The sequence below is a fragment of the Crocodylus siamensis genome, chromosome 2 (assembly GCF_052110815.1).
Source record: "Crocodylus siamensis isolate JL-2025a chromosome 2, ASM5211081v1, whole genome shotgun sequence".
Taxonomy (NCBI): domain Eukaryota; kingdom Metazoa; phylum Chordata; order Crocodylia; family Crocodylidae; genus Crocodylus; species Crocodylus siamensis.
Window position 1 is genome coordinate 96,206,608 of NC_143396.1, and position 27,337 is coordinate 96,233,944.

Below are 27,337 nucleotides of genomic sequence, written 5' to 3' on the forward strand. Positions count from 1 at the left end.
TATAATATCTGTGAATGCTTTTGGTAATTGGCATATGGGACCTTGGTTTGAATCCTGTCCAATATACATACTAGAGTCTGTGTTTGCATGCTTATGGCACATCTGAAGAAATTTAATGTGATAGGAAGGCAAGTGGTATGGTTGGTAGGCTATTGGTTAGACTGGTTGAGAAGCTGGGAACTTGAAGGAATTAGCCAAGAAAATGTTACTATTTTTCCAGAAAACAAGGAAATATAAGGTAATGCATGTATTGAGGCAGATTTTAGGGAGTTTGCGGTTTGAGGAAATGCATAAATATTTACATTCAGTGTACTTATTAGTGGATTAAGAAAATGACATCTTAGCAATGATACTAATATATTGTAAATCTTGTGTATCTGTTTATGCTTCATTCTTTATTACAAACAGAACCAGAAGCAGGCAGTGATACTAATATTAACACTTTTGCTAAAAGGCATTGTACAAATGTGATCTGATTAATCATTCCAACATTTCTGAGGGTTGGTATTCCTTTATTGAACTTCTGACTCAACTACTGAGGCTAAGTACAGACAGTCAAAAAGTCTGAGGCTGAACTGATTTTGTCTTTTCGGGTTAGTTTAAATTGCATAGATTGAACCAATAAGTAAGTGAACAGACATTCACTTGTGATTCCGGAAATGCAGCCACATGCCTGCAGTGGCTCAGGCTAAATGCTGGCGGGTGCTGGCGCATGCCTTCCTGTTTAGCTGGAGCAAACAGCTTGGCCAAAGCTAACTTGTCCATCTTGTGAGGGGGTGGAGCTTGTGGGGGTGGTGCAAAACATCCTGGAATGCGGAGGGACTGTGAGTTAACTTGAAACTGGAGGGGATTTGGGACAGAAGTTCAATAAACCAACTTAACCTAAATCAGTTAAGTCTGATACTACCTCCATCCAGGTCTATCCTAAACCAGTTTTGGCCATTTTGAAAGTGGTTTATGGGCACTGGAATACTATTGTGTTACAGATTTGAACTGGTTTCTGATACTGGTTTCACTGACACTGCTTTATGAATAATTTCTGTCCATAGCCTGAGTAACTAGGGGTAAGCCTAGTGGCAGCCCATGGTAAAGCAGTTACAAATTGTTTAAAAAAAATGTTTGTTGTTCTCTTTCATAGATGCCAGATCATTCAATTAATTTCAAGGTCTGGTCATACACTTCTCCCATACTTTGTAAATACAGGCATTATCTCTGAAGTGAAACTTCATTGAAAAGGAAAACAAATCTAAAACTTAAAATATCTTTTAGACAGCTTTCTGACCCCCACTGGCCCCTAATTTAAAATTTTTCTACTGATATTCTCAAAGCCATGGGTAGATCCTGATTTTGAAAGGGGTTGCACATAGTGTGGAACATCATCGCAGCTAACACAACATACATTTCTCTCCAGTTAAAGAAAAACTAGAAGCATTACTAATATGGTAAGGAGCTAGCACTATATTATTCATCTTAAAATCAAAGCAAAAATAGAAATTGGAATGTGCAGTAATTTCTAGAGTATATATAAAGTTAAAAAACCCAACAAACTAGGCAAAAGAGTAAAATGATGTGTATTACTAGCTTTGTAGTCATTACAGTTAATTGTGCATCTTTTGCTCAGATTTAAAAGAAAAATCTAGTCTGGTTGAGCATTTTGACAGTGCCTCCAATACTTCACCATTAGCCATTCTACACCTGAGTTAATATTACCACACCTGAGTTAAGGTTTTTAGCTAAAACAGTTAGCAGAGCTGTGAAATAGGAGAGATGTTATCAGGGGTAGGCAACAGAGATCAAAGCTGCAGAAGTTTGAATAGTGAAGCATCAAGACCATTAAAAAAAGATAGAGGGCTTTAACACCTGTGGTGTGGAGAGAGATTAACAGGATAATGAGCCATGAAGTGAATGATAATAATAGCATGATAATGATAATGAGCCACAAAGTCAATTGACTCTCCTAGCACTGCATGAATAGAAAGGCTGCTGCCCCTTCCAGGCAGTTCATTTTAAAGTTTGGGTGAAGCAGGAATCAAAGGAGGGTACAACTGCACCAGTGCATGGGGAGAAGGTGTGGGTGAGACACAGGAGTGAGTAAGCAGCAATGAGGTGAAGCCGGCAGATACCACCATTGCTGAAAAGATAAGGCTTGCTCAGGGAGTCAAAGCTTGTTTCTTTCCTCTCTCCTACCAGCAGGTGTCCTGCTGCCATCATACCATCACAGCATTTTTTCAAACAGTTTTTCTTTTTGACTCTGTAATTTTGTCTATCTGCCATTCACCCAGAGCTCTTTTCCTACACTCCTGTCTTCTGTATTGTACCGTCTTGTCTGTCCTGCCTTCTTTCTACTAGCTGTATTGCACTCTCCCCTTGATATGGTGGTTGGTTGATCTTGATTCTCATCTGCTTTTTGTACCTCCCTCTCATTAAAAGTTGTGTCTTTGTTTACCAGCAATGCCATTTGGCTCTGTTCTAGTTTTCACATTTCAGGGTGCCTCTGGTGAAAGTCACATTACCATTCATTCTCCATTCCTTCCGTTCTGGGCAGTGTTCATTCTGTGATGTAACTGAATCCTACGGCATCAATCCTAACTGCCCTTCTGCCACTTTTAACTCATTCCTGATACCTTTCTGGCCTCCCCTCCCTTTCCATACAGGGGCAAGCTGACAAATTAGATGTGACTTTCTTTCCCATTTCAGCTTGTCTCCATTTTTCTTTTTTCTCTGTAAGAGGCAGAAATTTCTGTTTGGTCAGTGGCTTGTTGACATAACTTCCTACTGTGTGAACCATTGTTGTTTCAGTATTTCCTTATATTTTCCTGTCTATTCCCATCTTGTCTCTAGTTTTATACTTGGGCAGGGATCCTTTTTCTTTTGTTATAAGCAGGGATCCTGTTTTTCTTTGATTAAAAATGGCAAATTCTCATTTAAAAACCCAAAATCTGTGATAAAAATTAAAGGCCCCCCCATAGCCCCTCCCAGTGCTGCTGCTGCCCCGCACTCCCCCCCCCCACAGCCTCAACAGCCCTCCTGACGCCCCTCGCAATGGCCCCCTAGACCCGCAGACACGGACACCCAGCCCAGCAGGTAAGTGTGCATGGGGGGAAGGGACGGGGCAGGGCAGGGGAAAGGGAAGGTGCTGGGGGAGTAGATCAAGAAGGGGGGAGTGTGCCCCTGTGCCCACTCCCAGGAGCAGGGACAGGGGGTGAGGGCAGGGGTGCCACTCTGTGGGCCACACACATGCTGGCCGGCTTGACAGGAGGTTCGCACACAAAGGCTGCCACCACAACTCTGCCACTGTGCCCTGTGCTACCATCCCACGGCCACCTGAATGGTTTTGTGGGCAAGTGGCATAGGGCACAGCAGCAGCAGTGTGGTGGCAACCACCGTGTGCAGGCCACATATGTGCCGCCTGGCTAGGGGGTGAAACAGGGGGGCTTGCATTCAGTGGCATGCCCCGTAACCAGCTGCATGGCTCTGCGGTGGCATCTGTATGCAGGGTGAGGGGGCTTGACCGTGGAGCCATGCTCTTTGCCTCTAGGTCCTAGAGGTAAGTAGGGCCCCTGCCCCACCCCCATCCCTCACTGCGGCTGCAGAGCCAGCCATGGAGCTGTGTGCCGGCCACATACCAGCCTCCCTCTCCACCTCCCCTGGGGAGGCGGCCGGGCGGCATATATGCAGCCCACATGTGGCAGGCACCACTACACTGTGCCCTGTACCACTTGCCTGCAAAGCCCCTTGAAGAGGGACACCTCTGCCCTCACCCCTTGGCCCTGCTCCTAGCTGCGATATGCTGCCTGGGGCCAGCAGCACCCCCCGCGCTCTCAGCCCCCAAACCATCTTCCCCAGCCCTGCCCCACAGCCCCACTTACCTCATTTCTCCAGGGGCGAAGGGCAAGTGTGAGCCTGAGCCCGGCCTTGGCTGCCTCAGAGGCTCAGGCCCACCTCCCCCCACCCCACTTCTGGCAGGGCTAGGGATTTCCCGCTCTTGTTGCAATTGGCTCCTGCATAAAAACAAGGAATCTGTAGTTTTTTCTGTTTTTCCGTGGGAAACGGAAAACCCGGATCCCTGGTTATAAGTTTGCATAGCGCTTAATGCTGTGGGGGCCTAGCCCACAACTAGATCGGGGCAGGCAATTATTTCAGGCAGAGGGCCATTTACTGAGTTTTGGCAAGCCATTGAGGGCTGCATGACAGGCAGCCAGAGGCAGATATATATTAATTTTCTAAATTTTTTAGGGGACCTGCAGGCCATATAGAATGGCATGGTGGGCCGCATCCTGCCCACCTCTGTCCTAGATGATACTGTAATACAAGTGATAAATAACATCCCACCAAATTTGAGGGGACAATACAAAACAAAAAGCAGGAAAACAATAGAGATGAGCAAAAATTGTTTAAAATCCTCATTTTATATCCTTAATTTAAAAAAAAAATCCTTCTATATGTGTATACATACATGCACACACACACACGTACACCTACATATACACATACACAAAATATCTTGAAAAAAGTCAGGGTGCTTTAAGTAAATCAGACAAACTAAATGAGAAAATTGGGTACAGTCACACTGTACAGAAACGTTTTTGTCTTACTCTGTATGTCTGGTATACGATGCTATAGACCCAATGATATGTATCCTGGAAATATTTCTTGTCTGATACTTGATTCTGGGGTAAATGTTACTGTTGAGAGTTAATTAATGCTTCATACTACATTTTGGGGTACAGATTTTGTCTTGCTTAGCCTCAGTAACATGTGAACTCCAACCTAACCACTTGCCCCTGAACTGTATGTATATGCTTAGCAGTGCACAACGTAGGGGATATTGCATTTGCTTTTATTACATGTTGTTATTTGGAAGAAAGACCAGGAAGAATACACTTTTCCTGTTTTAACTATCTACCAAAATTATTTTTGGTTTAGTTCAGGTTACATTCAGGGCCGGATTAACCCTTTACTGGGCCATAGGCAAACAAACTCGTGGGCCTCTACTTTTTCCACTTAATATGTAAAATAAGCACAACTGGGCCCCTTCTTCACTTAGGGCCCTAGGCATGTGCCTAGTTTGCCTCTGCATTAATCCGGCCCTGGTTACATGCTGGAACTTATGGCCAAGATAGCATTCTTTTCACTGACAGTAAAGTGGAAGCGATTAGACTTGTTTAATCCAAAAGTTACATGCTTCATCAGTGCATGTAAATTGGTTGACTTTTTTTCTTAATACCTACTTGAAAATTGAATGCCTCTCATATATTTGCACTTTTTTCTTGCTCACACATGCATGCACGCACAGTATGTTTGATCCAGAAAAAGAAAGTAAACTTGCAAGTGTAAGCTGTATAAATAATACTCAATAGTGAAGCATTCTTTCAGAGTCTTATCCTTCAGTCTTGCATATAATGTTCGGGATTCTAGGCATAGCAACGTCAATGTACCTTGGTAGAAAGGGAGATGAAGATTTGGGTGATTATGGCTTAGTATATCAGTGATGTTTGTATGGTCTTCCTAGAAGCCACAGTATAAAAGGAGTTATAGCAGTTTGGTGGACACACCAAATTTGGAAACGATCAAAAATGGCTCAGGTGTAATCTGCTATAATTTGAATGCACTAGCCAGTTTTTATATTGACTAGTGTTGCAGCTATGGGACATGTTATAGCAGCAGGCCCTTGCAGCAAACTTGGCTATTGTTTTTTTTTTCACATGAAATAGGATTTGGGCCCTTACTTTTGGTGCTTTTAGGTAATAAGAATTTGAGCAAGGGGAGGAAATTATTCAGAATATATATATCCTTTACTTGCTTTCTTTTTTGGTGGGCAGGGGGTGGGCTAAGCTCGAATGTAAAGTATGATAGCGTTAAAATATTAGAACTTTAAGTAGCCTGTAAAATACATTTATTGTTTTTCTGTTTCATTTTTGTTTCTTTCCTTAGCTGGCTGAAAGTAGCCGGAGGAAAGAGAGTTTACAGCAGAGCATCGAGAAATCGAAAATTGGACGTCAAGATACTGTAAGTTTTGGCTGTGGTGGTGGTATGTTTTCCATTGAAAAATCTGACTGTGTAATGTGTAACTATGGTCATTTAAAGTTTTAGATATTTTACAGGATAGAATTTTTCTCAGCGAAACATCAGCTCCACAGCTGGGTGCTACAGAGGATGAGAAATTGCTTGAGGGCTGTTTGGATCAGATTTAAAAAATCAGCACATAATATAGTTAGAGGTAGATGCTAGAATGCCCAATAACTGCAGAATGGTCTAATAATCCTAGCTGCTTGGTAAATTAGGTTATCTTTAAAAATGTGCATCTTGTTTTCAATCTGCTTATATTAATAATTGTATAGAACAGCAAAGTATAATCAAGATACTTTTGAAATGACTTGAGATGCACTATAAAAAAAATTGGGCTCCAAATTTAACATGTATATTCTGTGGCAATGTGCCATTTAATGTGGAAATGTACTTCGTGTAATAACCTGAGTTGATATTTTGCCCTGAAATGGTCAGTTCAGAAATCCAACAAAATAAATTTTGAAACTCCTTGTGGTAGAACTGGTCAGAGATTTTCAGGTGGGCAACTGATAGCTTTGGTCTTCCAGTGTCCAGCATAGCCTCACCACGTGGACAGATCTTGTGTCAGGAACCTCTGTGTTTCCCAGGCTTCTGAGCTCCCTTCTGTGAAGCTGGTAGCTTGGTAGCCCTGGAAACTTTGGAGAGACCTTATTCTAGCTGGGGCTCTTAGTATCCTGATTCCTATTTTTTCACAAGGAAGGCTAAACGTTCTCAGAAACCTGGCTTAAGTCAGGCATCTTAGACCTTGCAGGCTCCCTGTTGCAAAGTCTAGAAGCTGCTGTTGGGATTTTTGGTGCCTACACTCTCTGTAAGAGCTGACAGTGTGCAAGTCCTTAGTATTTCCACCATGAAGATTGCCTAAAGCGTGGGATTTCTGGATCCTCAGGGGAAGGGAGTCTGGGCATTCCATTACCATCAGTCCTGCCACCCCTCCCTCCTTGGAGACCTCCCAGTCCCACTCTCCTGCCATGCCTTGTTGGAAAAAGAGTTAATACGGGAAGTTTCTTATTGCTGCTCAAAGCATAAGATTGGAAGAATCTTCAGGCCATGTCTCATTGGCTAGAGGGGCTGTTGGTGTCGGGTGGGTCTATTGGTTTCCTGGTCATGCTTCCACCTCACTGTTCTCATTCTTTGCATCTTAGTTTTGTTGCTGGGGCTCTGGGCTACTCCCGGGTTTCCACCCCGTGGACTAGAATCCAAGACCTTGGATTTTGAAGCCACTTTACTCAATGACTTGCACCACTGCAGCAGGCCCTTGTGTTGTCACATCTGCAGCTCCAAACTTTCCCATGGGAAGTAGGTTAGGCAGAATGCTGGAACACCCTCTCCTGCAATCTCCCTATCTCTGCTTATGGTCACTCCCTGCCCCCTGGGTGTCTGTCAAGCAAAAAAAAAAAAAAAAGGGGGGTTGGGGGGAAGGAATCTTCAACTTTAAACTTCTTCCCTGCTGCGGAGTGATGGACATAGTCTTTTCACAAGGTTACACCCCACAGACCTGTTGTCTAAACAAACCAGGAACAAAGGAAAACCATAACAAAATTCACTTCTCTTCTGGGACTACATATGGTATCTATCCAGGCCTTCTCTCCCTCAGGCAGGGATGATCCAGTGTGCCGCTCTTCTTGCTGAGCTAGTTTTTATCTGTCTGGGCCTCTTCCCTCCTCCAGTCACTTGGCCACACTTGGCCTTTTCTGGCCCAAAAGTCCTAGTCTTAAAAGGGCCAGGCCCCCTTCCAGCCTTTCCTTTTCATCCTTCATAACAGGGACTCAGCTCCCTGTTACAGCTGCCTGATTCTTAGGAGTTGGTAGGAAACATCAAAATTGACTGTACAGGAAATTTCAAGTTTCAGTGGGTTGAATTCAACCAACTGCTACAGCTGACAATTACAAGCTCTGTGCTTCTTTTGTTCTTTGTGTGTTAAGTGTTGGTAAGTGGGAGGGTAAGTAGCAGTAGGTTTCAGTTGTTCAGTTACATATTTTATGATTCCCCACTGAAGAATATGTCCTAAATATTTGGAGATTGCGGCTGGCCTGAATCCTATGCAAAGAAGATGATGTTTTTGTTATGGAAACATCAACTCCATAGAGAATTGCACAGTATTAATATTGCACAGTCAGTATCCATCAGAAATTGTAACAGTTATGTTTTACTGCAGTGATGCTCAACCAGGGCATTGCAAGTTTTTTTTCAAGGGTGCTATGGAATGCTCCACAATGTTAACACTGTTAGGTGTGCAGACGTTATTCACAAGGTAAATCCAGTGATTTCAAACAAGAATCCATAATTAAAATCCTTCTCACCTGTTGTGATCCATGTTCTGTGCAGTAGAAAAAATGCTGTACTTTACCATAGTCAAAAAATGAGTGAAAATGAAGAGTAAGTATTTTCTAAAGGGTGCCTTGAGCCTAATGAGGGATTCCTTGCCCCTAAATAGTTGAGATTCCTTGGTTTAATATTTTAATGCAGGCTTGATCATGCAATACATTTTTAAATAATCCAGTATTTCTACAGCCTACAGTACTTTTGTCAAAAAAGTTGAAGTTCTGCTCACACTTAACAGACCACTGAGGTAGGCCCACCTGTTTGGTGGCCACCTAAATGGTCAGTTGCACACAAGGGAATGATACAGCTGTAATGACATCTGGCTGTCTTTGATTCCTTAGCTTGACTGACAAGTTGTCCATTTACAGCTGAGACCCCAGGAGTGAGGCTTTGAGCCTCTTCTGGAGCCATAGCAGGTCGGCTATGCCCCCAGGTCCCTAGCACAGTACCTACATACCATCTTGTAGTGGTTTTCAGTCACGGTTGTTTGCTTGCACTAAGGTCTTTACCATACTTGTATACTGTATCAGTGTATCATATATTAAGTGACTTCGATTTACCACATAAGTTTTCTTTAAAATAGAATTTAATTTTGTTTCTATTCAAGCAGTAGCCTAAAAAATAACAATCTATTACTGTAGTGGTCAAAACCCGATATTCTGAGAGATGCTATGTCCTCATGTGTTAGTAAATAGGCTGGAGGGGTGTGACTATTTTAATATTTCATATTTTGTTTTGTTAGGTCATAGTGTACCATATTTATTTTTCTCATTTATATTGTTCTTAACTGTTGCAATAAAGAACATTATCAAATTCACTATTGTATGCTATGGGCGTACTACACTTAAGTATAGTATAGTTATGGCTATACTATATTTACATTTCTGCTCTTACAAGTTACACTAAAATTAAAATGACTTTTCATTAGTAGGCATCTTTTGGCATTGTTAACTCCTATTTATTCAGCAGGATTTTATAATAATAAAATAATAGCATGCTTAAAAAAGAGGATACACCAGAAGCACTGTTATGCTTACAGAATTGGATGCTTATAGAAGGATACATCAGAAGCACTGGAGTGTAATCATCCTGACTAGTAGCTATGTAGTTATTAATTTGTATAATTATGAATTATCATAATGTATATGGCTACTATAGCAAGGGTGTGTTGGGATGTGGCCCCAATACATACAGAATAGTATGCTATTACAGAATAGTATACTTACAGAAAGATACACCAGAAGCACTAGAGTATAATCATCCTGACTAGTAGCTTAGTAGTTATTAATTTGTATAATTATGAATTATCATATTATATATGGCTACTATAGCAAGGGTGTGTTGGGATGTGGCCCCAATACATATTTAATCATGCCTTTCTTATATAGTTAGATAAGAGGGATGGAGGCACTGTTTTGTTGCTTAATTTTAACTGTCTACTTATACTTTAACTTGATCTTGTATTTGTTATCCACTGAAAACATTCTTTGATATTGCTGAGTTTGTGAAAAATGGAAGGTTCATTCACTTATTGCAATATTCAGAGATACAGTATTCAGATTTATATCTGGCATTTTTGGAGGATAGTTCAGCTTTGCAAAATGTGCTGTACATAATAATTGCTAACTCTTAATTTTCTTTCCTGCTGGTTTCTCCCAAAATATTTTAAACCCAGGCAGAACGTGCTGCTTTAATAAAAGAACTTGCTGCTCTTCGACGGAAAAGTGAACAGTTAAAGGCCGAAATAGGCAAATATAAGGAATGTGACCCTGACGTTGTTGAAGAAATCCGTAAGTTGGTTGTTCTGTGACTCTAATGTGTTCTACAAAAAGACTGGTTTAACTGAATTTCTATAGCCCTAGAAAGCTGGTATGCAAAGACAAGCTGAAGACCAGCTAGCTTTCTTTTTAAAGTTGTAAATAATGAAGGACAGGTTTTATGATGTTTTGGTTTTTTAAATATTTTTATCACTGTCCCAATTAAATTTGGCTAAATCTAAATCTGAAGATTCAATGCTAATTCAGACAATAGGCGATTCGGCCATATACACAGCTTTAAATGTTTTTTCTACATACCTCAGGGTACCCAGGTACGGCTTATGAACGCTGTGACGGTGGGGCAGATGGAGCATCCCACAGGAGCACGGTGGGGACAGTTTGGCAATAGGCATGGTGGGGGACCCTGGGATCCCCAGAAGAAGTACTTCCAGTCCACTTCTGGGTCCACCGTCGAGCATGCAGGGACCAATCCCCTGGCGCCCTCCTCAGCTTCACAAACAGCCGTGGCGGGGGGACCCCGGATACCCCCCTAGATCCAGGAGGCACCAGTCGCCGAGCTGGTAGGTGCAGTAAAGGTCCCCTGCACACTCCCCAGCGGACCCAGAAGTGGACTGGAAGTGCTTCTGGTCTACTTCCAGGTCTGCTGCCGAGCACACTGGGAACCCTCCCCATGCTCCCATGGGATGCTCCATCCTTCCTAGCATCTTAGCATTCACAAGCCTCCTGGTACCTTGAGGTATGTAGAAGAAACATTTAAAGCTGTGTCTATGTCCGAATCATCGAATCTCTACAAATTGATTCTAAGGGTTCCAGTTTAGTTCTGAGAGATTAAAGGGTCCCCTAATTCAATTCAGATTTGGAGTTTCGGCTGCTGAATTGGGTCGAATCTCTGCTGAATCAAATCGGCGACCAAAGCTTTGCATAGCCCTAGCTGTAAAGTAGAAGCAAAGAAACTTGCTTTGTCTGGAGTGGCTTCAAAACAAGAAAAATGCAGTAGCATAGATAACCTAATTGTGTAGAACAAGACCAGTCGTTATTACCTGTGGAGTGCAGTTAGATTAGCAGAGATAGAAGATTATAATGAGCCCTAAAAGCCATTGTCTATTTAATTCATGATTTTTTGGTGTCTCCTAACTATGATTTTTTTTGCTCCCAGCCCTAGCTTCTGAAAGAGTTTTTAGATTCTCTTTGAGTATGAGGATTGTGAGGTGAGAACGGGAGTGTCTGTTCTGTGAAAAGTGTTCTCCTTCCCATATTTATGCCTATGCCCTTTATTTGTTGTTCTGTAAGAGTTTGTTTTGGGGCACAGCCTTTTCTTAGTTTCATCCACCTAACTTCTACAAGAGCATTTGGTGCATTGGGTGAGATATACTGCACTCTGTGATAGATCTGTGGGTTCTGAAGATTTTATGATATCAGGATTTTGATTGCAGTGTCAGCAAGATTGTATTGACAGATCTTGCATTTTTTGTTAAGACATGGTTGTATCCCACTTTGGTTTATGTTAATCAGCAGAGAGTTTGCTTCTGATGAGTTGAGCCAGATTTGGAGGTTGTTTGAAAGCCAGTTGTAGGGGTGTGTGGGAATATTTCTTCCTTTTTCATATAGGCTGTAATTGTTTGATGATCCTTGTTGTGGGTGTGAGAGAGGGATGTGCGACACAGCACTGCTTTGTTTTGACTCCCGTTCTGCCATTTTGAATGGCCAGTTTTGTTTCACTGTTTCAAAGCACTGTTCTGTTTCCTTCAGCCAAAACTGTTTCAACGGTGTCTCGACACATTTCGGCGTTTCACCCATAGGCTATAATGGGGAATCATGAAAATGCCTATAACTTTGTCATTTCTTGCCTGTGAAAATTGCAGGGATGACAGCCCTTTCTGAGGGCATGAAGTCTGCCAAGTTTCAAGGAGATAGGCGCAGGGGTTTCTAGGAAATTCCACTTCAAACTGTTCAAAGCAAAACTCTTATCACTTGCTTGTAGTGGCAGCCTGCTGTCATCCCATATGTGGATCTGGGGGCCCGGACCCCCCAGGAGGGCTGCAGGGATGTACCAGACTCTTCCTGGGGGACATGGGCCCCTGGATCTGCACACGGGATAACAGCAGGCTGCTGGCTGAGGCCAGTGCCAGCACTGGGTTCTTCCTGGCGCTCAGCGTGGGCTGCATCAGGAAAAACCCAGTGCTGGTGCTGGCCCCAGCTGGCAGCAGCAGCCTGCTGTCATCCCACGCAGAGCTCCAGGGGCCTGTACCTCCCGAGAATAGTCCAGCACAGCCCTGCAGCCCTCCCCAGGGGTGCAGGCCCCCAGATCTGCAGGTGGGATGACAGCCTGCTGCTTCTGCCAGCTGGGGTCAGTGGCAGCACCAGTCTTCCCAGTGCTGAGTGTGGGCTGCGCCAGGAAGAACCCAGTGCCAGCATTGGCTCCAGCTGGAAGTGGCAGCTTGCTGTCATCCCATGTGCAGATCTGTGGGCCCACACCTCCTGGGAGGGAAATAGCCTAGAGCTGCTGACATCACCAGTTGGTAGCAGCAGCCTGCTGTCATCCTGCAACATCCAGGGGCCTGTGCCCCCCAGGAAGAGCTGGGGGAAAGATCAGGGACCTGAGGAATCAAACTGGGACCTGGGGGAATGTTCAGGGACCTGAACATTCCCCAGCCCCCAGTTCAATTCCTAACCTCTCTGATCACTCCCCCCAGTTCTTCCCGGGGGGCCTGGGCCCCTGGATCCGCACACTGAGTTTCAGCAGGCTGCTGCTGCCAGCTGGGGAAATAGTCCAGAGCCACTGCCAACACCAGTTGGCAGCGACAGCCTGCTGTCATCCCACATCATCCGGGGTCCTGGGAAGAGCTGGAGGAAAGATCGGGAGCTGGGAACTCCAACCAGGAACTGGGGGAATGTTCAGGGATCTGAACACTCCCGGTTGGATTCCCCAGCTCTTCCCAGGGGGCACGGGCCCCTGATCTGTGCATGGGGTTTCAGCAGGCTGAAACTGCTGTGGCAGCCTACTGAAACCCAGCATGCAGATCTGGGGGTCTGCGCTCCTGGGAACAGCTGGAGAAATGAACAGAGAGCTGGGATCAAACAGGGAGCTAGATGTCAATATCAGAGCAGTCCTTCCCCTCTCTTCCCCCTCCCTCTCCTCAGTTTCTGTTCAGCTGCAAGCAAGCCTGGCTTCAAAACTCGTTTAGTTTTGAAGCTGTTTCGAAGCCTTTTGTTTCATTTTGATTTTGCTGTTTTGAGCTCAAAACATGTTGAAACAGCTTTGAAACAAAACACCTGGCGAAATTTCACGCAGTGTATGATGGCACGTTACAACTATGTGGCACCAATGATACTGCCGGGGTGATGCTGAGCAAGTTAAAAGTGACTACAGGACTCTGGATGCAAGAGTGAAGGGGGTGGGGGCACAGGTGATGTTCTCAATCCCTCTAGTTGAGGGGAAGGGCCCAAATAGGATCAGATGCATCCTACAGATCAGTGCATAACTGCACAGATGGTGTCACCAGCAGGGCTTTGGTTTCTTTGACCATGGATGTTGTTCCAAGAAGAAGGATTGCTAGGAAGAGATGGGATCCACGTGATGAAGAGGGAAGAGCATCTTCACAGACAGGCTCCCTAACCTAGTAAGGAGGGCTTTAAACTAGGTTCTCCAGGGGATAGAGAAGAAAGCCATGAGGTAAGTGAGAAATTGTATGACCTGGAGGAAGTACAATCAGGAGGGGGCAACAGGGAAGACCTCATTCTTTCTGAGAAATCAGGGCAATCATCTGGTTACCTCAGGTGGCTGTATACAAATTCACAGAGCTTGGAAAAAGAGCAGGAAGAATTGGAAGTCCTTGCGCAGTCACGGAACTAGGACATGATCAGAATAACAGAAACTTGGTGAGAGAGCTCAGATGACTGAGGCATGGTCATGAATGGGTACAAACTGCTCAGGAAGGACAGGCAGGGGAGAAGAGGAGGAGAAAGGGTTGCGCTTTATGTAAAAGAACCATATGATTGCTCAGAGCTCTAGTATAGAACAGGAGATAGGCCTACTGAAAGTCTCTGGGTTAGGGTCAGAGGGGAGAGCAACAAGGGTGATGATGTGGTGGGTGTCTGCTTTTGACCACCACAGCAGGGGGATGAGGTAGATGAGGTTTTTGTTCAAACAGCTAGCGGCAGTTTCCTGATTACTCTGACATCTGCTGGGAGGGCAATACAGCAGTGCACAGACAATCCAGGAAACTTTTGGAGAGTGTTGGGGTGCACCTTCCTAATGTAAGTGTTGGTGAGGCCAACAAGGGACTGTGATCTTCTTGATCTGCTGCCCACATACAGGGAAGAATTTGTGGGCAATGTAGTATAGTGGATGGCAACTTGGGCAGCAGCAACCATGAAATGATTGGGTTCAGGATCCTGAGGGAAGGAGACCAGCAGAGAAAGGACCCTGGAGTTCAGAAAAGCAGACAGCAATTTGCCCAGGGAACTGATGGACAGGTTCCCTTGGAAGGCCAGCGTGAGGGGGAAAGGATTCCAGGATAACTGGTTCTATTTTAAAGAAACTTTACAGATGGCACAGGAACAAACTATCCCAATCCACAGGAAGATTATCAAGTATGGCAGAAGACCAGCTTGAATTAGCAGAGAAGTCTTCAGTAAGCTAAAACAGAAGAAGGAAGCTAACAAGCAGTGGAAACTTGGACAAATGACTAGGGAAGAGAGTATAAGAGTATTGCTCAGGCAAACAGGCATGAAATCGGGAAGGCCAAAATGCAATTGGAGTTACACAGCCAGCAAGGGATGTGAAGGGTAACAAGAAGGGTTTCTACAAGTATGTCAGGAATAAATGGAAGGTCAGGGAAAGTTGTTGGTCCCTTACTGAGTGTGGGAGGCAACCTAGTGACAGATGATGCAGGAAAGGCTAAAGTATTCAATGCCTTTTTAGCTGTTTTCACAGGCAAGGTCAACTCCTAGACTTGCACCTGGCAGCACAATTTGGGGAGGAGGTGACAGCCAACTGTGGAGAACAGAACAGGTTAGGGCAGGGGTGGGTAAAATGGCCAATCTGGCTGGCAGCCAGACTCCATTTCCCAGCATCCTTTACACTCATGGCGGGGGTCAGTCTCCATGGAGACCCCAACCACAGCTGTGTTGTGAAAGCTCAAGGCTGGGGTTGCCACAGAGACCTGCCCCAGCTGTGCTGACAGGGCAGGCAACAGAGCAGAGCAGGGCAGCTCCATAGCTGCTGGGATCTTGTATTGGGAGCAGCTTGTTCTGGGGCCAGGTACAGCTGCAATCTGCAGCCTGCACGCTCCAGGCAGTGGCATGTTGGCAGCAGATCACAGCTCTGCCTCTGCTCCAGACCAGGCTCTTACTGCTGCACGGAGCCGGAGCAGAGCTGCAATCTGCTGCCTGTGCATCCCTGCACTGAGTGTGCGGGCTACAGATCCTGGCTCTACCCTGGCGCTAGAGCAAGCTGCCCCTGTAGTAAGATCCCAGTGACTCCAGAGCAGCCACGTGCCCTGCCAGCATGGCTGGAGCTGGTCTCCGTGGCAACCCTAGCCTTGCTATCACAGCGCAGCTGTGCCTGGGGTCTTCGTGGAGACCATCCCCAGCCATGCACAGAGGTGGCTGGGAAATGGAGTCCGCTGCCAACTGGATCCAGCCTGAGGGTTGACCTTTGCCCGCCCCTGGTTTAGGGACTGTTTAGAAAAGCTGGATGTGTACAAGTCCATGGGACCAGATGCGATGCACCCAAGGGTGCTGAAGGAGTTGGCCAATGGGATTACAGAGCATGTGGCTGTTATCTTTGAAAACTTGTGGCAGTTGGGAGAGGTCCCAGATGATTGGAAAAGGTCAAATATAGTGCCCATCTTTAAGAAGAGGAGGATCTGGGGAACTACATACTGGTTAGCTTCACCTCAGTTCCTGAAAAGATTATGGAGCAGATCCTCAAGGAATCGATCTCTAATCACTTGGAGGAGAAGGTGATTAGGAACAATCAGCATGGATTCACCAAGGGGCAAGTCATCCCCAGCCAACCTGATTGCTTTCTCTGACTGGATGTGGGGAGAGCAGTGGACATGATATACCTGGATTTTAGCAAGGCTTTTGATACAGTCTCCTCACAACATTCTCGCATGCAAGCTAAGAAAGTATGGGTTGGATGAATGTACTGGAAGGTGGATAGAAAACAACTCTAACATTCAAGACAACTACGTCTACTAATTTATGGGGGAGCACCCTGCTCTCAGGTTTTCACACCTCACTAGTGTACATTATTACTCAGAACTTGTACTCAACCTCTGCCTAGTTGTTTGTACCTCATTAAGATTCCTTATCTTGTTCTTCAGTCTTCCTTCTGAAATCAGCATTGAAATTGACAGGGCTGAAATAGATTTAAGGCCTGCTAATAGCGCAGTGCTGACTAGGGCTGAGATGGGTAGACTGTTTAATTGCGTGTGCCTCATTTTGGGTAATTTTGTGACTGCCAGACAGGTCTATTATATGTGGCTCAGGCTGTGTGTAAAATTGCATTAATCTACATTCCTTTATTTTCATCAGTGACCCAACTGGTTCTTCTAGGGCATTGCCGGCTATACCCAAACCAACAGCATGTTTAAATCAGCTTGATATCCAAGTGCCATTACAAAATTAATCATAAGTAAGCATAGAGCATTTCCCCAAAAAAGGATAAGAACCTGAATCTTCTTCCTTCTCTTACCAACAAAGCTCAGTGAACCCAAAATCAATGTTTGAGAAAGGTGGAAAAAGCAGGAGGTGCACTTCCCCCTGAAATTTGACAGGTGTAGGATTTTGATCTCAGTGAAGTTAGATTGTGCCAGCTAAGGATCTGCCCATGAAGGTTTGATGATGTGTCAGAGGACAGGCAAGTTCTAGACTCCATTGAGAACGTCATGCCTCTTGCCTTCAGGGCCAGGTACAGACATTACACTTTTACCAGTATAAGTGATTGGAAACTGGTCTATACCCTTCACAGAACAGAAGTTTGGCGCACGCAGACTGATTTAAAAATGGTGGAACCAGGTCTAAGACTTGCACCCCCACCAAAGGGCGAATGTTATGTTCTGTTCACTACCACTTACAGAAAACTGTAACTCGGATCAATTCTGCCTCAGGCTTTTTGAATATCTGCATCTAGCTCAGGGGTTCAACAGAAAAAAGAACCCAGTTGATCACATGTTCAAAAACTGCAGTGCATCACTGGGTGCAGCCATTAAGGGACTTAGTTCATGAGTACTTCAACTGTGAGGGTTTCCTGTTTTCTCATATGCGATATTTCATGAACTTTGTCCATCCTGTGCATAGTAAGGTAGGGGTTGTGTAGAAAAGTGGTTTATGATCCTGTTGATTAGGACTGCATACACGCATGGGAGGTCAAAATGAGTTCACATGGGCAATCTAAATTCTGACACTTCCTAATTTTTTAGTTTTACTTTGCAACCTTAATATTATTCTAGGGAAGCCTCTTTGTATGAAGTTGCATATGGTTGTTTATAACACTTTGTCATGTGCACCTTGTCTACCTTATCGTGCACTCCTGGTAAGGTTTGAACCTTGAGATTTCAATGTTGAAGCGCTGGTAAGAGGAGAGGGCTATTATCCTAAAAGGGCAGAGGGTGGAAGTAGAACCTCTGTAGTAGATAATCTAATGCACGGGATTCTGGTCAGCTTCACCTCAGTTCTTCTCCTCTCCCCCTGCTTCCCAGGGATCTGTTGCAGCCTCCTCTATATGTTAGATCCCCAGAGGGAAGGATGGGCCATTGTGGCCCAGTTGGTTGAGGTATTTATCATGGCTCTTTGCTCCCAGGGTTCTTGAAATGCATGGAAATGCATTTCCAGTGGTGGGGATAGTGGTTTGGGAGTGGTGTTGGACTGACATTACGTTAGAAATATTCATGTTCACTTTTGATTTTGTGACTGCCAGCATTTTGCTGAGCATTCAGTTGATGGAAGGAGCATTCAGCTGATGGAAACATCAGTTTTCAAAAGCGTTTGTCTCTGTCAGAACTGAGTGGCATTTTTGGTAGTAAAGAGAAAGCCACTTCTCTGGTAGCAGGGTTTTAGGACTTTTTCAAAAGCCCAAGGTAGAAAAAAAATTGAAGTTGAAATGTTGTTTCTTGGTGGGTTTTTTTGTTTGTTTTCAAGAAAAAGCGGTAACAGGAATCTTATAATGAGAAGTGTTAGCCAAAATGACAGTGCTGCCAGCTCCTTCTGAAACAAGTCCCTTTGCTACAACTGAAGTCTTTTGGCAAAGAAATTACAGAGGAAATGCATAGCCCACGTGAGCAATATGTGACTTTCCACTAAATTGTGCGATTTGGAGGAAACTGTCTCTGAGCACATTTGCACAAGGGACAGCTGATCAGGTTACCAACCCCACACAACCCTATTTAAACTAACATTTCTTGAACAGCTGAATCAGAATTCCATCAGAGATGGAAATTGTTGTTAGGTTGTGTAATCCCACCCTGTCAGTGTTGAACTGCTCACCCCACTACATTGTGTAGTGGACTGTACTCATCAGTTTCTTTCTTTTGGATATTCTACAACCTGCTTTAAAATAGTTCACTGTCAGGAAATTCTTTCTGATAGTTGGCCTAAAATTGCATTGTATTACATCTTCTTACACCTCTCGGTATCCTCCCCCTCCCAAATCCTTCTAATTTTGGTAGCACAAGTTGGTGTGCCAATCACAGATGGACTCAGAATCAGTCAGGATACTTTTTTCCCTCAATTGTTTTTGCCATGAGTCCCTGCTTCTCACTTTCCCTCCTAACAGAGTTATGAGGATAAACTCAGTGGTGTTGTATATTAGATGAAAAAGTGCCATAGAAAAGGGAAGTTTTATAAGCCCTGTCCAAAGTGAGGTTTACAATGTGTTCAGTAAAAAAAAAAAAAAATATGAACTTACTTTTCTGGAGGAAAAGATATTAAAAAAAAAAAAAAAAGAGCAGTTGTCTCATTCCCAGGGTACCTTCTATTCTGTGCTCTGGCTTGAGCAGGCGTTATGTGCTGAGAAAAGTAGTATTTCACCATGTAATATAAGACTGCATCATATGTGGGGTGAGAAGGGCCTCTTGACTTCCTGGTACTTCTTGACTTCATTGATTGCTTTTATAATCTTCATAACAAGATTTTATCATGTATTTTGTATGTAATTTCCTAGTTATAAAGTAAATATATTATGCAAAGCTCTGTTGCTCATCTCAGTCTACAGCATTTCGGCATAGTATGTGTATTTGCAATAAAGGATTAACTACAGTAGCTGACAACAGAGATAAGATTGTAACTGTGGGCTGTGCAGGTGCTGAGAGAAGTATCTAATGCACTGAGATCCTGCATTACATCTGTCTGTACGTAGCAAAGTACTTGGATTTGGTTCCTTCTGAGGGCAAATGTGGTTTAATGTCTAGGAATTAGGCCTGCCACACTAAATACCTGTGTTGTCTTCCCAGCTTGTATGACCTCAGTAAGGTAATATCCTTGTTCAACAATAAAAGTTGAACAATTAACATGGGGTAACTGGCAATGCAGGTTGTACTCCCAGGAGTTTTCTTCCTACTGTTGATCTGTTTGACATTGACTTCAGTTAACGCAGGATTAAGCTGTGGTTCCCAAGCCTGTTGCCCTTTTCTGCTAGGTTAAAGCCTTATTTTGATGCACAAAGCAGTGGCCGGAGGAGGAGATTCTGTGTTTCTTGTATTCCATCTGGCACAGGTCTGTGAAAAGAGAGGCATTACTTGATATGCACGATGTTAGTGGAGTTTTTGGGAATTTGGGTACCAAGCTAGAGATGCCATAAACAAAACACTTGGGGAAAAAGTTTTCAAAGTTCATAACTTGCCCAGATCAGAATGAATTTTCAAGTGGTCAGCAAAAAGTGCCTCTGACGTAAGGATTCATCCTTTACTGTCAGTTTTCTGCTGCAAACTTTGGGGTAGTAGAGCTCAAAAAATTCTTCATGTATTTTATTTAATAAGGGAGGCTATGGAAGTAGCTAGTTTTCCCTCCCTATGCTATTTTGTTACTTATTACTGATAAGTTTGTAATAAAAAGTAGCTGAGGGCACTTTGTCACTAATGAGTAACACACAAAATGTTACAGAGGTGGGGAAAGCAGCAACTTTGTATTTAAGTTTACTTAACAGTCACCAACCAGCCAGTTTCTATCCATTGCAGACTTCTTCTTGTTTTTACTTTCTAGTTAAGCATTTTTTTAAATTGGACTATGTTAATATAACATAGTTGTTTTTAACAAACTTAGCTCTGATTTTCACAACAGGTATAATTTGATCATTCTGTATAATATAGTGGCATAATATAGTTAATTTCAATAGTAATCTTATACAGGCTGAAACGAGCATATTCAGTGGAACTGCAAGAGTTGGCACTGGAGGACAGGTTTTCCGAAGGCTGACTGTCAACATTCCTTGTTTAATCAGCATGTTTTCTAGTATGGTTGAGCACCTCTTCACTTTGGAACAATCATCTGAACGTGCTTGAAGGAGTTTCATTTATATCAAGCAGTTTACAAATTATTTATACAACATTGTGAGTATTTTAATGTCGGCCTTTTTTCCTCCTACCCCATTCCACGATACTATTTTAGCTGGTACACAGGAGTACAGGTAATCAAGAAATTGTGTATATCAGCTGTGGGGCAGATGGGCTGGATTTCCAGCTGGGAAAATCCAGATAGTTGTCATTCTGAGCCTACATGCCTGTGTTTAAGGGCATGTGTCACTACCAGTCTGTCTTGGAATAGATTATCTTTCAAGAATAATTGCTTCTGCAGCTGTTTAAGGATTGTTTTTGGCTATTTTGAACATACTGGGGCAGTGTAGCTTTATGGTCTAGCCACCAATTTTTGTAAAACAGAGTTTATAATAGGAGCAGGTATTCCAAAAGGTAACAGAAACATAGACCTTAAATGGAATAGGAAATGTGCATTCTGTTAGCAGATGAAATCTCTCTTAAGCTACTGGTTCATGAGTTAGACCACTGGAAATAGGTTCCCTGGAAATGCCATATTATGGTATGGATATAAAACTGGTCTCTGGATTTTTGCAATCTATAGGTTTTAAGTTTTCATTTTAAAATAAATGCTAATCCTAACCCTTCTAATGATGAAAGCAGCCTTCCATTTGTGAATTGATGCTGTACTGTCTTGTTGAATATACAGCTGGAAGGAAAGAATATTTGAGAGAGAGATCAGCTGCCACATTAATCATGTTTTGAATGTTGAATCTGAAAGCTAATGACAATTGAACTATTTTACTGTGTCCCTTTGGCAGAGGCAGCCACTTTAACCACTGCATTTGGATTAATTTGAAAAGATGAGCCATAATGAAGAATATTCAAAGATTTAAAGATACCAAAACTCATTTAATCTAATACTGTTTTCTTATTTGTTCCTTAACATTAAATTTTTATTTCCAGAGGAAAACAATACTAGGGAGTCTTAAAGGAAAAGAATCAATTTAGGAAATAGAAATGCTTTGAAATGAGCTACCTTGTTTTTACTTAAGCGCTAGTAATCTATTTTGGCTTTTAGCGAATGTTATGTTTGTATTTTAAGTAAACTCTAAAATAGTATTTTGTGAATATTTTTGTTTTTAAACAGCCAAGTGGACTAAGAAGTCGCACTTAAGTATGTAATATTGGAAATAAAGATACTGTCTGTAGAAATGACTCTAAGCCCAGTCTAATGCCCATTGAAAGGTAGGGTTAGAGCAGGCACATAATTAGATTAATTTTTAATGACTTTCAGATCAAATGTATTCAGTTTGTAAATAAAGAGGGCGTTTTTTTCAGTTGCCAACCATGAAATATGCACCTGGCATCCAAAATGCAATCTGTGCTCTTTGTGTTTTTTTGCATCAGCATCATTAAGAAATATTCTGCAATTAAAAGTTAGTTAGCAATTCCTGGGAAGAAATGTGAGTCAGAGGCCATGGACAAATGAACAGGTGAGCCGTGACAGGCTAAGCCTGAGACAAAAGAAAATCAGATCCCATTTTAACAGCCATGCGCAAATTAACAGGCTGTCCTCAGCTGTCCTGAATTTGTGCACAGAAGGCTTTTGCCAGCATAGAGTGGAATCCCTGCTGCAGCACAGAGCAGGACAGCCCAGAAGCCTCTAACTTCAACTCTTATGGGTCCTCATGGCACCTATCTAAGCTTCTTTCAGAAGGAAGATGGCATAATTTCAAACTACAAGAGCAGCAGCACAGACATGTCCTGTCTTGCTTCCCTTAGTGTGTTATGTCAGCCAGGTCACAATGAAGTATCTGGCTTTCTGCCCTCAAGGATACACTTTCCTGCAAGTCCTCAGCTGGACTGAAGAACAGCTGCAAGTCATGCTGTGACAGGCAGCATGTAAAGGCTAAAATGGACATCTTTGTTATGCAGCGCCTAGCAGATGCTGGCAGCCTGCTCTTACATGGTGGTGATGACCCGGCCAAAGAGGGGAATTTCTCAGCATTGTATGGGGATGGATTGCTTTAGGACCATGTTCAGACTCTTGACCAGTGGTCTCAAGTGCAGGAAACAAGTATGACGTGGAAAAGGATTGTGCCGTAGCTGTGGGGTGACCAGTAGTGCTGAGAGAACTGCAGGCTGAGGAAGAGAGCTTCTTTGTCAATCTGCATGGAGCTAGCTTGAGCTTCAGAGGCAGCCTATCACTATGACTGACCTCAGAGAAGCGAGTCAAAATCTGGAAGCTGGCTGTCTCCAGGTCATTTATTGTGGATCAGTTTGGTATAGGCAAATTTACTCTCAATGCTTCCATGTGTGAAGGGTTGTCATGGTTCTCATAGACTGTACTGAGCCTATGTTTATAAGGCTTTCCAACCTTCAGGATGGTATCAGTGGCTTTGCAGGTACAGGGGTTCCAGTGAACACCAGAACAATGGGCGAAACGCACATTTCCATTTTTTTTTTAACCCCCCAGTTAAGCCCAGAGCTCGTAAGTAGAGTATGTTTTTTTTCTGTTGTGCTGTATGGGGGACCACCGTGGGAGTTAGTGCTGGATGATCCAGAAAAGTGGTAGAACCGAAAATTTTCAACTTCATTTCAGTTTCCCTGATGAGAAGGACTTTTGTCAGCACCCCTCTCACTGTAGAGATCAATTTTATAACTGTCTACCCACCTTTTCCCCCTGGCACTTGGGAGCCTTCCGCTTCTGCTGCCCTGGCTCACAAAGTCGTACCCTGGGCACCTTGATCACAGGAAGCAACTGTTTAACTATTGACTGAACAGCTGCAGGGTGACAGTTGAATGTGCCTTTGGCAGCTGAAGGTGAGGTGGCGTATGCTCAGTGTTATGCTGCATTTGATTGCCTCCTGCACCATGCACAAAATCTGCAAGAGCAAGCATGAGGCCCCAGGGGAGGTGAAAGTGGTGGCAGAAAGACCGGTACAACAGTTTGAACTACTAGAGCCACAACCAGTCAGAAGTGACAGCTGGTAGAGACCCTTGTTCAGTAGTCCTTGAGGAACATACATAAATGTGCCTGTTTGCTACTGGGGTTCATTGGCTTGAAACCTTTAGTATTGCTGTGAATGTGCCTGCAGGAGAGCTACTTGCTTCCTGTCTGTTCTGGGGATCAGTGGAAGGGGTGGGATGACTTGAGATCTATTTGTATGTCCTTTTCTCTGATTATTTTGTATGCCTGGGCCAACTAGACTGCTTGGGCAAAAAGCCCCCACAAGCTCCCAAACATTATAGACATCCTTTACTTTTTCTGCCTCCCTCTCTAGATGTCAAACCAGTGTTTATTAATCATTTCTCTTCTCTTGATAATTGGGTCTGCTGAGCAGATGGGCCTTTTAGATGCCAGCCAAGCAGATGCACTTTGTCTGCCTTCCTCAGATGCATTGGGCCACTGTGTGGGAGCCCTATGCACCAATTAACTGTTTGTATTTTGGTGCATGAAAAAACACTAAAATTTGAGCCGCAAAACAATGGTCAGGAGGCGGCATAGATTAAGATAGAAATGGGCAAAATAGCTGGGGTCAGACATGAACAGTGGAGAAAATTTAAACTATGAACAAACACAGAAAAACAAGTAGCACAGGGTAGGTGGGCCTAGGGGGGGTCTTCAGTCCTTTAGTGCTGGGCAAGGCTGAGTATTTCAGAGGAGATTACCTTCCTCTGCCCATTGTATGTGCCAAGTCCCAGGGCAGGGCACAAAGCCAGAGCAGAGAGTGGACGGGTCAGAAGAGCTCAGCTTCCAGACAGTACTGTTCTCTCTGTATGTCGTGGAGAAGGCGGGGCTAGAGACTCCATACAATATCAACTCAGGAATGCCTGATTTTGGGAACTCCACTGGAGTTCTACCATTTGTATGCTGCTGTTCCCAAAATCAGGCATTCCTGAGTGGATGTTGTATGGGCAACAACTGAACCTCTGTTGGAGTTTGGTAAATCATTGGGGAGGGGTAGACGGAAGCAGAGTGATGGTATATGGATCGTGCAGGAGACCAGGGTTGAGCCCTGTACAATTTCAGCAACACTTATTGCCCTGTCATAACATCCAGCTTGGCATGATACCTTTGCTACCTGAAGCTGCTTCTTATCAGGTCCAGAGTCTCCTTGGTGATAGCTATAGTCAGGTGTTGGTTGATGGTCAGGCTATTTCATGCAAGCACCCTTGACAGCCTTGAAGTAGTCTATGCGAGCCTCTTGAACCTCTGTACAGTAGTTCTGGTGAAATTCCTTATGTTCCCTCCAGGATTTAACAGCTCTGGCTTGCTTTGTACTGGAGGACTCAACCAGCTCCCCTTATATCTCCTCCTTGCTACATTTTGTTTAGAGTCCTCATGTTAACAAGGTGCCTTGTGGTTGTTATCATCTGGGTCCATTGACTGCCTCTGGTACCTGAAGAATAACAGAGGTGCTGCACTGTGGAGCATGGATCAAAGCAGGGTGCTTCTATCTTGGGCAAATAAGCAGTTTCTTTGCTTAATACACTCACCCCAGCTTTGGGCAACTGATTTTTGGGGCAAAGATGCATGGTGTGTGTTAGAAAATGTGGTATGCAGCCCAGTGCTTCTGGTGGAAGACAATGATGGGGGGGATCATATTGGCAAACCTGGGATGACCAGAGCAGTCATTGTGCAGATTCCCTGTGAGGAAAGCTACCTTTGTAGAGCTCTGTGAAAATCCTGTCTGACCTCTTCAGCATTGGCATGTGTAAATGAGGGAGGTCATACCAGTTTTGAAGCCTGTTGCAACTGTGACCTGGCATCTGGGTACCTTAGACCACTACAGGGCTGTGGCTAAATCAGGGGTAGGCAGTTATTTCGGGCAGAGGGCCACTTACTAAGTTTTGGCAAGTTGTCAAGGGTAGCCCCACCCCTTGACAGGTGCCCTGTCCCTTGGTTGCCATCTTGTGATCAGAAGCCCCACACCCTAATCCCTGACCTTTGCCACCAGGAGTCCCTCTCCTTGCCTCTGGAAGTACTTCTTTCAGCAAGGAGTTTTGCCATCTCGATTTCATAGATTTCATAGACATTAGGGCTGGAAGGGACCTCGGGAGATCATCGAGTCCAGCCCCCTGCCCAAAGGGCAGGAAGTCAGCTGGGGTCATAGGATCCCAGCAAGATAAGCATCCAATTTACTCTTGAAGGTGTTCAATGTAGGTGCTTGAACCACCTCCGCTGGCAGACTGTTCCAGACCTTGGGGGCTCGGACAGTAAAGAAATTCTTCCTTATGTCCAGCCTGAAACGGTCTTGCAGGAGTTTGTGACCGTTCAACCTCGTCATCCCTTGGGGCGCTCTGGTGAACAAACGTTCCCCCAGATCCTGGTGGTCACCCTTGATAAACTTATAGGTGGCCATCAGATCACCCCTGAGCCTATGCTTTTCCAGGCTAAAGAGTCCCATGGCTCTCAGCCTGTCATCGTAAGATCTGTTTTCCTGACCTCTGATCATGTGCGTGGCTCTCCTCTGGACTCTCTCAAGCTTCTCCACATCCTTTTTGAATTGTGGAGCCCAAAACTGGATGCAGTACTCCAGCTGCGGCCTCACCAAGGCCGAGTACAAGGGGAGAATGACGTCCCGGGATTTGCTCGAGAAGCATCTATGGATGCAAGCCAGCGTTTTGGTCGCTTTACTAGCCGCAGCATCGCATTGCAGGCTCATGTTCATCTTGTGGTCAATGACGACCCCCAAGTCTCTTTCTTCTGTAGTGCTATCCAACGTAGCACTGCCGAGCCTATAAGGATGCTGCAGGTTTTTCCTCCCAAGGTGGAGAACCTTGCATTTTTCGGTGTTAAACACCGTCAGGTTCTCATCTGCCCATTTGCTGAGCTTGTCCAGGTCAGCCTGGATCACCCGCCTATCTTCTGGCGTGGATGCTTTGCCCCAAAGTTTGGTGTCATCGGCGAACTTGGCCAGTCCACTCCTGACTCCAATGTCCACATCATTAATGAAGATGTTGAACAGGATGGGTCCCAGGACAGAGCCTTGAGGGACCCCACTGGTCACAGGGCACCACGATGAGTGACTGCCATCAATTACAACCCTCTGGGTCTGACCACGGAGCCAGTTTCCCAGCCAGCGGATCGTGGTGGAGCCAAGGCCACAACTGGCCAGTTTGGCCAAGAGGTGATCATGGGATACCAGATCAAAGGCTTTTTTGAAGTCAAGATATATGACATCAATCTCTTCTCCCTTGTCCAGGTGATAGGTCACCTGGTCATAGAAGGAAATGAGATTGGTCAAACAAGACCTACCTGCAACAAACCCATGCTGGCTATCCCTTAGAATGTTAGCCTGGGCCAGTCCATCAAGGATGGCCTCCTTAATAAACTTTTCTAAGATCTTCCCCAGGATAGAAGTCAGGCTAATGGGCCTGTAGTTAGCCGGATCCACTCTCCTCCCTTTCTTGAAGATCGGCACCACATTGGCCTTCTTCCAGTCTTCGGGCACTACACCAGAGCGCCAGGAGTTTTCAAAGATCCGTGCCAGGGGCTGGGCTATGACGCTCGCCAGCTCCTTGAGTACCCTGGGGTGCAGATTGTCAGGGCCGGCTGACTTGAAGGTATCCAGCTTCTCAAGGTGTTCCTTCACGAGGTCAGCATTTATGGAGGGTAGGGGATCCCCATCACCCAGATCTCCCTGTCCCATAGCAGGCATGGGCGTCCCATGGGACTGATGAAAG

At 44.4% G+C, this 27,337-nt stretch overlaps 1 protein-coding gene across 1 annotated transcript in view; it reads left to right on the forward strand.

Moving 5' to 3' along the window:
• MND1 (meiotic nuclear divisions 1) overlaps positions 1–27,337 on the forward strand; it is a 70,991-nt gene that overhangs the window by 23,712 nt on the left and 19,942 nt on the right. Inside the window, exons 5-6 of the mRNA XM_090036433.1 lie at positions 5,935–6,009; positions 10,067–10,181. Of these exons, the coding sequence (XP_089892559.1) occupies positions 5,935–6,009; positions 10,067–10,181 (190 nt within the window). The remainder of the gene's footprint in view (positions 1–5,934; positions 6,010–10,066; positions 10,182–27,337) is intronic.